A 15,340-nucleotide genomic window follows, 5' to 3' on the forward strand; every position below is an offset into this window, starting at 1 on the left:
TGTGGTGATGGGGGTATAACAAAACAGTGATATGGAAGAATGAGCTATAGCTATAAGCAGAAGCACTTAGTCGCATGGTGGATTTGATTTAAATCAAATTGATGAGGAAGACTGGGTTTTAATCATGGATTTCTAGATAAAAGTGCATTCTGGAATATGCTGCTCAAACAATTTCACTGTTGTTTCTGCTGCCTGTCCCTCCCTTATCACATTTATCTCCAGACTTCTTCTCCTTGTCCAGATCTATTCCGCCCCCACCAATCTTCTGTTCATTGAACTTTTTGAAAGTTTGTGCTTTTAGAGAGAAGTAAGGGATTGACTGACTGTGTACACAAATTTGCAGAGGGACAATAGGGTTGAGGTCTGTTGTTTCTCACCTTGATATATTCTTTATTGATTTTAAAACATTTTTGCTGTTAACCAGCATGTTATCTCTGGTGACACAAAGCCACAGTTTGAGAACTGCAAAACTTAGCCTCTCTGATGGTATCTTCTAGACTGAGCACTGAGTCCTGTTGGGTAGATAGAAAGATTAACTTAAATAATCTATACAGGAGCCCCATAAGATTGGGTCCCTAATCCATGGACTATTGGAACTCATTTACAAAACTTTTCTTAAACATGACATGAATATATTTTCTCATATTATAGAATTGGAATTTATAATCCCTATTCCATGATGAGATATCTTTGAGCTATAATGTATCTTAATTAAAATTTATCTTTACATAGGCTTTTTCCTCAAAAAGCATTTTATCAAAAAAATCCAATTTAAATAAAATCTGTTTTTTGGTTTTTTTTTTTTTAAATTATTGATTTTTATCCACCCTGCTTAGTCATAACCATGTCTACAATATAATGATTCAAATTAATTTTTGGGTTACTAAATAATAGTAGTCTATTTGTTCTGATAATACTGCAAACTATTTGGCTGATCTATCTAAAATGTTTGACTAGTTGCTTCAACTTCTCTGAGTTTAACTACCATTCATTTTAATTTATTATTAGGGTTGATTTCAAAGAGATTCACATTTGTGAATCTAGGAACTTTCATAAAATGGGGTAATGATCAAGTACTTCAGTATAACCACTAACAGCAGTGATTTTTATTTATTTATTTTTAAAAGCTAGCATGCAGAAATTGTTCTTTGTATCTTAGATCTCTTGTTAGTATATCAGCATTTGCGTTATCCACTGCTCTTTGCCTTCATTGATTATGAACTGTTGAATCATGAGTTCTGAATAAAATTGGGGCATGTCATATTTTTTCTTTAATGGCATTAATCAAATGGGATTGTTCATATGCCAGTCTTTCTTCTTCCACCATTCTTTTGCTTATATTTAGTACTTAGGATATTCAGTCTAAATCCAGTCGGGAATGCGGTATTTTTCATTCCGAAGTGCACAAAGCCCACTTTTTTTAAGATAGATGCTACTTGAATGTGTGATGATACATAACAGACTTTATTAACTTCTGCCTGGCTCACTACTGTGTTTCCGTACTGAAGTGGTAAGTAGCTTTTGATGGTAGGCCATTAAACAGTTGTGGAAACCTTTGTGAGGCTTCTCGAAGGAAAATCCAATTTCTAGCTCCTTTTCGGTTGGGGAGAGGAGAAATTTCTCATTAGAGGATGAAAGAGAACCCCTCCTGGGAGGGTATTAACATTCGAAACCTAATGGGTAGTTGTTGGTACATTTGTATCCTAGCCACAAGCAAAAAGTGGCTTCCGTACACAACTTCATAGCTTCGCTTCAGCTGAGACAGTGTTACGAAACTCTCTGTTGTACAATATCTTCTGGAAGACTTTGCCTTACAGTTCACCTCTCTGACACACAGGGCATGTCAGAAAACGCTTACCTGTTTAATTTGTGCAGGGGACAAGATGTGATTGTGGAAAGTTCTTTTGAAACCTCTCCAAAATCTTCAGCTCTCCAGTGGCTTACTCCAGAACAGACTTCGGGGAAGAAACATCCATTTCTCTTCAGCCAATGTCAGGTTAGGAGGATTTTCTGAAATTAGATGTTGTCTAGATACCTTAATAATCCTTCATAGTTTAAAAAAGGGCAACAGAGGGGAAGACACAAATTGTAGGTTTATTTAGTATAGGCTCTAAGTACTTTGTTCCTAGATGTTCGTTATCTAAAGGGTAGTAAGTGAAAGTACAGCAGTCCACAATTTTTAGTTATTGCCAAAGGCCAAGGATAAAACAGTATGCAAATGGTGGCATTTATTAGTGCTGAGGCTATAAAACTTAATAATTGCAAACTTACTGTCATATCTCCAAACTATTTTCATTATTCAGTTCTCACAATCAGTACATGATGGCGGTTAACTTTTTTTCCTATAGCATTGTCTTCTAGGAAGTTTTTAGCTGTGAAAACTAGCATAGACCATCAAAAAGTAGGAAGTATGGATTCCTATTACAGTTAAACAAGCTACCCCTGAAGAGCATAAACAGTGGAAGAAGTGTGCTTTAAAATATTGGAGTGGGGGGGTCAAACCTTCTTATACAGAGAGCTATAGTCCAGAGGAACAGATTTAACTGAAAGCTAGAATGGTAGAACCACACATTTACAGCAGGATGATGATCTCAAGATACACATCTGAGAACCATCCTGCAGAACTCGTGGCAGAATTTGGCCCTTGGATAATAAAACTAAAATAGCACAAAACCGTTCACCCCGGAACAGTTTACAACACTTGTATTATTTTGGCTTTGAACCTTTGCAATTTGAACCTTTGCAATTAAAATAGCTAGTCAATTAAAAGCTTTACACTTTTATCACCTGATGGGCAGCCTCTAGTAAGGGATGTGGAAATAGCGTGAGAATTCAATCTGTAGGTATATTGGTAGGTGGGGATTTCATATACAGACTGCAGAATATGGCCTATTATGAAACCACCAAATGGGGATTTACCTTACTATACGTCTTTAACAACTAAGTACTTTTTTACTGTACATATGTCTTTAACAACTAAGTCTTCAAGATCCATGTTTCAATTTTTTAAACATCTCAGACTAGCTCTAAAGTGGCACTGGTTCTTGCTCACATGCTCAGGGTCTAACTGGTTGTTATATGTGGGATTGGGAAGGAGTTTTCCCCTGGATCAGATTGGCAGTGATTTTGGGCTTTTTCACGTTCCTCTGCAGCGTGTTGGTATGGTCACTTATCAGGATTATCTGGAAGATCTCATTTAATCATTTCTCTTGCTATTTTGGGGGTATTGGGCACTGGTGCACCTCGATTACTTGTATGCTCTGCCTGTTGCATGAAATAGTCTAGTCTCCTGTGGGCTGTAATACTTTGGTCTAATTTTGGTGATTGGCTTCACTGTGTGGGTCCTGGGTCATGGTAGTGCTGCAGGTCAGATTAGATGATCTGGTGGTTCCCTCTGGCCTTAAATTATAAAACTGAGAAATTGTGCTTCCCTTCTTTGTCATTGAGAGTTTTTTCTGTAATGCTGAAGATGCATTAGTAGCATATGTGTAGTTCAAAACATACTCCTTTCCCAGTATATCCTTCCATATTACTTGATGCTTCTGCAGTTGCAGTGAAAGTTGCCCTATACCTAGAAACATTTGCTAGACAGGCTTCCTTTTCTGTATGGGAAAGGAGCAGAACTGGCCCTTGAGGAAGGAACTTTTAACAGCAGTCTGATATACAATGTTACAATTTTGCTGGTGATATTACATTGCCCTTCTGTTTGGCTCCTATTCTTCTGTCACTGTACACCATATGTTTTTGTAATGTATTGCAAAAGCTGCATATAAGAAATATCTGTAATTTGTCTTTTTCCAGGCTATCCACTGCAGAGCCATCCTTCCTTGCCAGGACACACCTTCTGTGAAACTAACCTACTATGCAGAGGTAGATGAACACAAATCATGCATATCTGAATGAAGAGCACAACTAGAATGAGAGAGCCTCTTCTAGCTGGCAGGTTTTTCTGTGAACAAGACTGCTTGCAAGAAATGTATTAGAGCATTCAGATTTCACTGCCAGATAGCAACTTGCTTATGTAAATTTTCACTCTACCCTGCAATTAAAATAGTTAGTCAATTAAAAGCTTTACACTTTTATCACCTGATGGGCAGCCTCTAGTAAGGGATGTGGAAATAGTGTGAGAATTCAGTCTGTAGGTATATTGGCAGGCAGAGATTTCTTTGGGGGATTTCATATACAGACTGCAGAATATGGCCTATTATGAAACCACCGAATGGGGATTTACCTTACTATAACTCAGAACTGCCTGTCTACCTGGTGGCATTTCTCTAACTTGTAAGGGGAAGGGATGTCCCTCCTGGGGCACAAGCAGTGCTGTGCTGAATCCCCCTCATATGAAAAGTAGACCATGTTGTTCAGATCAGTGGAGGCCCTTGTTGGTGTGCAGAGTAATCTGTTGAGGCTGCAGTGGGAGCACAGGTTTTCAAAGACCACAAATCAGCAGTCATTTTACTTGAAGTTGGGTTGGGAGTTGGGGAAGGTGAGGATGCTGCAGCCACAGAGATTTCATTTTATGTGAGATGTTGAAAAGGGGCTCTTTGCTCTCAAACCATCTGGGGAACTCTGAATATGGAGATCAAGCTACATATTTTGTTCATACACAGAAACCTTTCATAAGCCTGCTTACTCCCTAGGACAGTGGTTTTCAAACTTTTTTTTTCTGGTAACCCAGTTGAAGAATATTGTTGATGCCCGCGACCTGACGGAGCTGGGGATGAGGAGTTTGGAGTGTGGGAGGGGCTCAGGGCTGGGGCAGAGGATTGAGGAGCAGGGGTGAAGGTTGTGGGGTGGGGCTGGGAATGAGGGGTTCAGGGTGTGGGGAGGGGGTTCTGGGCTGGAGCAGGGAGTTGGGGTGTGGGAGGGGGTCAGGGTTCTGGGCTGGGGGTGCAGGCTCTGGGGTGGGGCTGGGGATGAGTTTGGGGGTGCAGAAAGGGGCTTTGGGGTACAGGCTTATCTCCGGTGGCTCCCGGTCAACAGTGCAGCTGGGGTACAGAGGCAGGCTTCCTGTCTGTCCTCGGACCACACTTCACCCCAGAAGCTGCTAGCAGCAGGTCTAGCTCCTAGGCGGAGGCGTGCAAGCGGCTCTGCACATCTCTCGCCTGCAGGCACCGCTCCTAGCCAATGGGGGTGCGGAGCCGGTGCTCGGGGCAGGGGCAGCATGTGGAGCCCCGTGGGGGGGACCCTCACCTAGGAGCTGGACCTGAGGGAGACATTGGGGGAGATTCTGAAAGTTTACTGAATAAACGTGGCCATGCAGGCTTCCTAATCTTTTTCTAAGCAATAATTTTGCCTGCAGAAAGAGCACTTATCTGGCATTTGTACACAAAGCATTCCATCTTGAATCTTAGTTGACTTTATAGATAAACTTCCCTTTGGTTTTCCATAAGAGCCTCTTGATTTAGGTAGACAGCTGAACAATGTGGGAACAGTTCTGTGGCCTGGTCGAGCACATTGGGCCTTTCACCAGTTTATGGAAGCCACATCTGTAGAATCCACTGATCTTTTATGATGACTGTGGCCCTAAATATTGGATGGGTGATGGCAATAGAGATTCAGTCCCAAAAAATATTGAATGCTTATAAAGTGTCAAACTCTCTCTAAAAGGAATGAAGAGGTAGTAGGGACTTTTTAAAATAAACACAATTATGAGGTCTTCACAGCCTTACAAATCCTGTGCAATAAGGAAGGTTTGACCTGTGGTACAGACTGATTGCTGAGTAATTCTAAACTAAAAATGTGGAAATGTTTCAAAATATGGGAATGTTTAAAGCTATAGAGTCAACTTAAAGTCACATTGTGAAAAATCTATTTACAAATAATGCCTAAGATTACCATAGCTGAAAAGTTGAAATAAAAATAATTTCCTCTGTTGATTTCAGCTTGTTTACTTGTGCATTTGACAGCACTCTGTGTACAGTTTTTCAATCTTACCCTGTATATTCAGTCATTTCCCTCTATTCATGTATATTTTTATTTTCACACAGCAACAGGCGGGAGATTATTCAAATCAGGAAAATCTGATTGTAATACCACAAAACTTGACATGGAGGAGATATTTGAAACTACTCTTAACTCATCTTATGGAAGGGTTAAATTTTCAGTTAACTGTCCCTTAAATTCATTAATCTTTCTTTTTTTTTTAAGTCAACATATGAACAAAATGGTCTTGGTGTGCTGGTAGTGGTGGTTTTTTTTCCCCCCTTTTTCTCCTTTTTGAGATAGTAAAAGCTGGCAATCCATTGAGACAGTGAGTTGGGAATCTAAAAAGGAGAAAGAAACATGCATCATCTAAAGCAACACTTCTGGCTGATAAAGCATTGCTGGTTTTAGAGGGAGGCCAAACTGTCTATTTCTACTTGACGTGAGATTCTAGTTGTGGCAGAGATCAAAGGGGGAGAGAAGCTAAATGTAAAATATTAGCTCCAACTACACTTAGGTTATGCTACTTGCTGTAGCAGTTTTGAGCATGTGGTATAATGTTTGAGGGTGGCTAATGCTGTCCAAAGATGACTGATATCATCTCAATTGTGCTGACTTAAACTCCCTCATAATTCAATATTTCCTCTGTCATTATTTAGGTTTCTGTTCCTAAAGAACTTGTGGCTCTCATGAGTGCCAATCGTGATGGAGAGATGCCAGACCCAGAAGACTGCAATAGGAAGATATATCGTTTCAGTCAAAAGGTAAGACCCATAGTCTTTGTAAATCAAAACTAGGAAACTCTATGAAGCCAGGCACAGTTTTGTATTAATTTAAAGTATTGTGTGCATGAAACCTACGCAAGTACAGATTTGTGTGTGCGCTGTAATTTGTCCTCTTTAGGCTCATGGAAACTTTACTGCACATGTGAACAAGATGAGATTTGTTTTTTTTTGTTTTTTTTAAAAGCAACAGATTCCATAAAACAAATTCTAGTCTGATCATTGGCCCTAAGAAGTAGGCTTGCCAAACTTGTCTAAATATTTTCCCTAGCATTTACTTCCTTGGCCATGAGGGTAAGAGGTTGGTCTTCATTGCACCTTTTTTTCTTTTTTAAGAAAGTTCATGTTCTGTTATCCACTGAGATCTGAAACTTTAAACCATTGGCGACATACCAACCTGCAGTTTAAAGACCTGTTAGAACACAAATAAATGGATTTGAGCATCTGTTCTTGAGTCCTTTGCAGTAAACATGTAAAACACCCACCCCAAAATCATGTGGTGATGTGATCCTTTCAATAGGTAACCATATGATCACAAATTATTTATTTAATGACAATTGTAATTTAGTTTGATAACAAATGAAGGATATAATCACAACATGGGAGGTTTTCCACAAGAAGAGGAACAAGAATTACAGCAGTTCATTTTGATCCCAAATACGGAAATTAACTTTGTTTCTGTGGTTGTCTTCTATATTCTTAAATCCCCTTCCTGCCTATGTGGTGGTTTATGAAGCCCGTGTGTAGACTAATCTCTCTAGTGTTGCTCAATGTACAAGATACCATACACTGAACAAAACACCTCTCTGAGGCTCCCTGGTGTATCTGGTATAACTTCAAACTGCTATGTTCACATGAAACAGTGACACTTAAAAATGAATTGTTACAACAGTAAAGTATCCTAGCATGTCACTAACATGAATTAATGCGAATGTGCAATCAGACTTTGCAAGAAATTATAGTAAATTTGGTATTTGTCAATATTGAATAGTGCATATTCCATTTCAGAGACAGTATTCTTAGGTATGAATGTGGAAGAGGCAGGGGATTTAGGCTTGAAAAACTGAGAGAAGGTGTTTGCATCTTTTTGGAGTGGCTAGTTTGGGAAGGAGGAGCATCCTGGAGAAGACCTACAGGAAGAAAGGGGAGGCTGGAAGAGTTTTCATATTGGAATCTGGAAGGAGAATGTTGACCCTTCCTATGAGGATAAGAGCCCCATGGTATGGTGGGGGATTTGTGCTGGTGTCTTTTGCAACCCCTTTTTTTTTTTTTTTTTTGAGATACTCTTGTTTCAGCAACTGTCCCATCTTCGCAGCTACTGCAGTGTAGTTTTCAAAATGACCACACTGCCATACCCTGAACTGTGGAAGCCTGAGGTTTTTATATACTCCTAGGGAAATTGTGCCTTAATAATTCTGCACATAATGTTTTAAAATTCTGTATATTTTGTCAAATTGACACAATATAATCGTTCCAGTTTCAATTTATTTTGGTAATTTATTTCAAAATACTTGTCACCAAATTTGTCTGTAACAACACAGACGACAAAACAGATTCAGAAACTGCTGACCCCCTAACCTCTCCCATTCAGTTAGGCACATCTCACATTCAGTTAAGCCCCTGTCCCAGTGTGTCCCTACACCCTCCGTCCTCCCTGCACCCTCCCTCAACCACCCCTTACCCCATCCCCATGTGTCCTTGCACCCCCCCCCCCCATGTGGCACTGGCTCAGTGCTGTCACCCCACTAGCTCCTGTGCCCCTACCCAAGTCTGTCCTCTCCAGATCCTGTGTCTGTCTCACTCCCAGACAGGGTGCTGTGAGAAAGCAGCCTCTCCCTCTCTGCACCCAGCTGCTCCGGCCCTGCACCCTCTCCTGGAACCACAGCAGCCCCTGGTGGGTGAAAGATGTAATTGCAGTGATTTGCTGGCAGAATTTATTTTCTGAGGAGGAGGAAAAAATCTGCAGGTGACATGTATGCACAGTGGTGCAGAATTTCCCCAGGAGTAGTGTGCAAGAGAGTGGTCGTGAGGGTTAGGATTCCTTAGTTGCCTGTGGTACTGACCAAAGGAGGGAAGTCAAGGCAGAAAGAAATGGTGTTTTGTTAAACTGGGATTGAGATGCTTAATTGCAATACTATTGCTTTCAACACCCCGATGCCAGGTATGATATAAGCACGCTCCCCGAAGATAATATAGGACACACTGATCTCTCCTAAAGATAAGGTCAGGATGCCAGGGTGATGGATAGAAATGTTTTGATCAAACCAGCATGTACAAGATAAAGGGTGGTAACTAACCAGGTCAGAGGGGCAATTAGTAACTTGTTTGTGTATAAACTTTTTTCCAGTTTATAAAAGAGGGGTTGTAGAGGAGTTGTCTTTGTCCAGCCAAAGGGGGAATGGAAAGTCCCACCATTCATTGAGCTGAGTCCAGTGCAACAGGCATACATGTGGTAGTGTAATTGTAGACTTTGATCTGGGAATCTAGGACCGTGGTTTGACAATAAACCTGGCTGAGAGCCTTTGCTATGGAACCAAGTCTGTGGTCTTTTTGGGCAGTTCGATCGAGCTCTGCTGGGCCAGCTATCTGCGCACAAGTGGCGCAGCACACAGAAAAAACACGCACACACGCAGCCAATAACTGGCAACACGCTCTTGATCTACTTCTTTGGGCTGGGGTTGAAGATTAAGAAGTCTACAAGTAGGTCTGTCACAAACCAATCATTCTCTTTTGAGTTTGGGGCACAATTGTCTCTTGTCCTAACAGGATCCCTCGATGGCCCACAAAAGCAAATGGAACCAGGGTATTTATAGAAAGCCAGGAGGGAAGATGTGACACTTTTGTAACGCACATCAAAGGTTCCCAGGGTGGCTTTTGTATACTGCGAAGCAAGGAGATTCTTTTCCCATAGAATCAGGCAGGCATAGACAATACTGAAGGGGTTTATTCACGGTAGTGGGAAGACTGATAAACAGCTTCAAAAGTGTGGGATTGCAGTGACCAGTTATACCTTTTTCTTATCACTTCTTGTTCTTCCAGAGACAAACATTGTTTCAGAGACAGAGAAAGCACTTAACAGGATACTGACAGAAACAGAACATACACATCAAAACTATTTTGATTACATAGTTTATCTATAACTGCCAGTTGGTTCCTTAACAATAGAATCATAGAATATCAGGGTTGGAAGGGACCTCAGGAGGTCATCTAGTCCAACCCCCTGCTTAAAGCAGGACCAGTCCCCAACTAAATCATCCCAGCCAGGGCTTTGTCAAGCCTGACCTTGAAAACCATTAAGGAAGGAGAATCCACCACCTCCCTAGGTAACCCATTCCGGTGCTTCACCACCCTCCTGGTGAACAAGTTTTTCCTAATATCCAACCTAAACCTCCCCCACTGCAACTTGAGACCATTACTCCTTGTTCTGTCATCAGCTACCACTGAGAACAGTCTAGCTCCATCCTGTTTGGAAGGCCCCTTCAGGTAGTTGAAAGCAGCTATCAAATCCCCCCTCATTCTTCTTTTCTGCAGACTAAACAATCCCAGTTTCGTCAGCCTCTCCTCATAAGTCCTGTGCTCCAGCCCCCTAATCATTTTTGTTGCCCTCTGCTGGACGTTTTCCAATTTTTCCACATTCTTCTTGTGGTTTGGGGCCCAAAACTGGACACAGTACTCCAGATGAGGCCTCACCAATGTCGAATAGAGGGGGACGATCACGTCCCTCGATCTGCTCGCTATGCCCCTACTTATACATCCCAAAATGCCATTGGCCTTCTTGGCAACAAGGGCACACTGCTGACTCATATCCAGCTTCTCATCCACTGTAACCCCTAGGTCCTTTTCTGCAGAACTGCTGCTACCTTGTTCGTGAAGACAGAGGCAAAAAAAGCATTGAGTAAATTAGCTTTTTCCACATTCTCTGTCACTAGGTTGCCTCCCCTCATTCAGTAAGGGGCGCACATTTTCCTTGGCTTTCTTCTTGTTGCTGACATACCTGAAGAAACCCTTCTTGTTACTATCACTGGCTCATAAATCTGTTACCCCACATCAGGCAGAAGAAAAACAAGGTCCATGGGCTAATGCAAGGCAGAAGGTTTTGAAGAATAAGAATTCACAACTATGCTTATGTAACTTTTTTCTTTGATTAACTTGGTGGGTGATAGTTCTGATATTACAACTAGGATTTTAAATAGATAATTTTAATATCTTCCATTAGGTTCCAATACCCTGCTACTTGATTGCATTCGTGGTTGGGGCTTTGGAAAGCAGGTAAGTGTGTATGGTACACATTGGCTAAATTTTATCAATTACAGAAAGTTTGAGAGAGTCTTGACGTTAGTTGGACTCCGGATCCTAATTTGAAAACTCTTGGTCAGTGGAAGAGTGTTAAGATGCTCCTTCATATAACATTCAAGTATGTACTCCCCCACCTGGAACACTGCTGAGCGTATTAGCTAGTCCATAAGTCTTCATTTATTATTCTCATCTCAAGGAGTATCTAGCCACAACACAAGAAAGAGAATGCTACTGAGCCTGCTCTCTCACTGTAAGGGTAAGAAATGGAATAGAATCTAGCCACTGAGTCTTTGTTCCTCTCTTCCCAACCTTTTAGTCCCGAGAATAATCTAGAAACTAATCACTCACTAGATGAGCCTTTGTCTCCTCCATAAGTCCTAATATACTAGCATCAACCCCATCACTCATTTGCACAAAGGTATGTTAATCAGGCCCAGAACGCTGGTGGAGGTGGTGCTGTATTAACACTGTAAAAGCACGAACTTCAGTTTATCCCCCATCTAGATAGTCAATCCAAAAAATATTTCCTGTGGATTTTTTTTTTTAAACTGCACTTGCACCTCTCCTCTACCTGTCCTCCTGTGGAGGACTAGAACATTAAGTCTAGAAGCAAAGACGTGTGTCTAAAATTAAATTAGTCATTCCTTCTCTCCTCTCCAATCCCCCTTCAAACATAGCAGTGAAACGAGGGTGGCGGAGGTTTCTCCAGAACCTCTCCTCAGTAATATGGGCTACTGTGAGTATATTTAAACCCATCATGCACTATGCTCTGGCTTCCCATAGAACATCAATTCAAGTTAAGTATCTAACTGAAATCTGTACTTCTACAGACAGATTGGCCCCAGGACGCTGGTGTGGGCTGAGAAGGAGCTGGTTGATAAATCTGCATATGAATTTGCGGAGGTTAGTTACAAAGAGTTTGCTCACTATTCACTCACTTTACATAGTATTAAAAATAAACAGCCAATACTACAATTGCTCTCATTTTAATTTTTTCCCCTCTCCTCCCTTCCACCAAAGAGTGTTCTGTTTTTCTAAAGGAACATCAAATAACTGCTGATCTCGCTACACAAATGACAAGGCACAATCTTGCCATTGGTCTGCATGTGGAACTTAAGATGTCTGAGAGATTTGCGTGTGGATCATTAGGATCATACTGATAACCTGTACTTACTAATTGTAATTACAAATCTCATTAAAAATCAATGTTAACTTTTGTTTCAGACTGAAGCCATGTTGAAAACAGCAGAAGATCTGGCAGGGCCTTATGTGTGGGGACAGTATGACTTGCTAGTCTTGCCTCCCTCTTTTCCTTATGGAGGTATGGAGAACCCCTGCCTTACTTTTGTGACACCTACTTTATTGGTAAGTGTGAAACTTATGCACTTTATTCTTCAGCTTTCCATTAGAACCTATTCTAAAATCTGTCCAGGTGTGTGCATAGAACTCTGGACTTATGTTCCTTAAAGAACGATAAAATGATCCTTAGACTATCAGAGCCATAGAACTTACTTGAAACAGATGTGTATAGTGCATGAATTTTGAGTTTAACTTGAGCCAACAAGGTAATTTGATTTTTGTCTATTCTAGGCAGGTGACAGATCACTGTCAAATGTAAGTATAAACTTTATTCAGGTCTTCAAACCAAATACCGTATAACTTTAAGTTAAATCTTAAATCGTTCATAGCAGTGAAAATGTGAGAAATTTCTAAATCTTAAGTCTTCATTTAGACATCCTACTTATTTTCTGTTAACTAGTTACAAAATGGAAAAATACATAGCAGGTCCGTTTAATACCAAGTTGTATTGCAAAAATTTCAGGTACAGGGAAATCTTGTCCCTATCATTTTTGCAGAACAATACTATCTTTATAGAAGGAATCTCCTTCTTCCCATTTAACGATATTGACAAATGACCCTTTAAAACAGTGTTTCTCAAATGTAGCCACCAGGGGCTTTTCTTGCGGCCATAGCCTCCTGGACTGTGTGCGTGTGTGCTCAAAATAGTGACCCCTCCCATTTCCTGTTGCTCCTGGATGCACCACCTTGTTCTTGCTTGCTGGGGCCACCAGCAGGGGTTAGGCCTTGCTCCTTTCTGGAGACACCTGGGGCACAACGCTGGAGGAGCAGGCAGCTGGTGAGTTCCCCACCTTCCCAGGGATGGTGGGGCTCAGGCTTTGGCCTTCAGACCTGGAGTGGCGGGGGCAGCAGGCTCTGGCCATGGGGCTTTGTGCTCTGATCGTGAAGCTTCAGGCTCTAGCCCCCCTCCAACCTCCCCAGTGTGTCTCCCAGCCTTCCATCCGCGGCTTAATTTGTCCCCAGGCTTGGCAGAGCTGAGCAAGTCTGCTGTGAAACGTGATACTTGTATGTTCGTTAATATCACGTTTCACAACAGACTTATAAATAAATTATAATGATTTGGATGTGCATATGTGTTTTTCCTAAAACTAATTAAGTATTTTCAGAAAGTGTGAGAGTGGCCACCAGCAAGAGTTGGTGGCTACACTCTGAGAAAAAATATATGCTGAGAACTCCTGCATAAAATCTACAGCTCAGCCATTTAAAGCCTTTGAAAGTTCACAGCCATAATAACACTACATCTTATGAGAAATCTACATTACTACTATACTGAACTCCCAGCCACTGTTCTCAGTTGGTCTTCCTTCTGGGCCATACTAGCATGTATGTTGCTATTGATATAGTTTAATCAGATATGAGTCAGCAAAGTTGAAAGCTTCTGTCTCTGACCCAATGTAAGAACTGAGGGCTACGGATAATTAATCACAAGAATGTTAAAGGGGAGCAGTTTTTAGTTCTAAATAAATCCCACATATTGGAGTTAGGAATAGCCTAGCCGCTGGCAAAGCCATGTTAAAAAATATAACTAAATTGTTTCTGGAGAAAAAGGTGGGATTCTTCAGGCTCTTATGCTAATGGTATTTATTGGTCACCTGTTTCTCTGGTATCGAGCCACTAAAGCTGGTTGCAGTAAGTTGTGCATAATTTTTTAATTGGAAATTGTACTTCAGTGCTTGTCCTAGTTATATTTTAATGTTTGTCTGGAGAGAGGAGTCTGGATGTCAATTCATCTAATTATTAAATCTTTCCAGTAGAGGAATATAGTCCCTTAAATGAACGTAAGTATTGTAATGCCTTCCAACAGGAGTTCTAAAATTTTCAATGTGGACCACATTTTTAGTATCTCGTATGATTCAGCACCCTATTCATGATTACATGAATCATATCTCCTCCCATTTGTAATGAAATAACATCCCTGCACTACAGCAGTTGTATACCTGAAAAAGCAATATCAGGAAAGCACTAAAACACCTTAAATAATCTTTCTTTTAATGTGACTTAGCAGTTTAAATCAAGAACAGCCGTCACAGCGCCAAACAGATCAGCGCTGCTAACCAGGGAAGACTCTGTTCACAGACCACAATTTGAAAACTACTTTTTCAAGGGGTGTGTGGTGTGGGACATTGTAACACCTGAGTGAATCTGATATCTAGAGGCTTACTTACAATAAATGGCAATCTGCTTTGTATATATAATTGTTAGCCCATTGTGATTCCTGCTGCTGCCCCTCTCTCCACCAGTTGGCTTTGACAGTGTATTCTCTGGGATAATCTAATGAAATCTACTTCTGACATGGGATGGGTGGCTTTTTTTTTGTTTTTGTTTTTTAGGTTATTGCTCATGAAATCTCTCATAGCTGGACAGGAAACTTGGTGACAAACAAAACATGGGAGCATTTTTGGTAGGTGTAATACTGAGTGCATTATGAAAAATTGGCTCTTATCTACCGTATAAAAGTTCTGAGGAAATGTTTTGCCATCTCACATGAATTAATGTTCTTGATAATTCTCTAGGCTAAATGAGGGACACACCGTTTATTTGGAACGTAGAATTGGTGGACGGCTGTTTGGTGAACAGTTCAGGCACTTCCAAGCTTTGGGAGGTTGGAGAGAGTTGCAAAATACGGTAAACTAGTTTTGGTAGAAGTTTATTGTATGTGTATGTTTAAACTTAACTCATCAAAATTAAGTTGTCGTAACGTTTCCCTGAAATACGCAACAGAAAACGATAATAGTAATGCTCCTGAAAATCTTCGTGTTGGTAGCGGAGTACCAGTGTTCTCTCAGGTTTGTTTATGAACAAGAAGTTATTGTTCAATGTAAACATGACACTGCTAGATTACGGATGATGGTAACATTTACAAAAAGACCTTAAGTCTCAAGGATCTTTTAAAGATTACAGGATCTTCTGAAAGGCTGAATTTCATCCCAAACTACTCCTGAATATTGCAACAGCTAGTGAATAATAGTGAAACCTTA

At 40.8% G+C, this 15,340-nt stretch overlaps 1 protein-coding gene across 1 annotated transcript in view; it reads left to right on the forward strand.

Annotated features, from left to right (window-relative positions):
* The window catches only part of LTA4H (leukotriene A4 hydrolase), a 30,516-nt gene that overhangs the window by 6,996 nt on the left and 8,180 nt on the right, over positions 1–15,340 (forward strand). Inside the window, exons 3-11 of the mRNA XM_048835530.1 lie at positions 1,876–1,996; positions 3,802–3,870; positions 6,585–6,689; positions 10,924–10,976; positions 11,834–11,906; positions 12,228–12,368; positions 12,594–12,617; positions 14,693–14,763; positions 14,876–14,987. Of these exons, the coding sequence (XP_048691487.1) occupies positions 1,876–1,996; positions 3,802–3,870; positions 6,585–6,689; positions 10,924–10,976; positions 11,834–11,906; positions 12,228–12,368; positions 12,594–12,617; positions 14,693–14,763; positions 14,876–14,987 (769 nt within the window). The remainder of the gene's footprint in view (positions 1–1,875; positions 1,997–3,801; positions 3,871–6,584; positions 6,690–10,923; positions 10,977–11,833; positions 11,907–12,227; positions 12,369–12,593; positions 12,618–14,692; positions 14,764–14,875; positions 14,988–15,340) is intronic.

The sequence above is a fragment of the Caretta caretta genome, chromosome 1, assembly GCF_965140235.1.
Source record: "Caretta caretta isolate rCarCar2 chromosome 1, rCarCar1.hap1, whole genome shotgun sequence".
Lineage (NCBI taxonomy): Eukaryota > Metazoa > Chordata > Testudines > Cheloniidae > Caretta > Caretta caretta.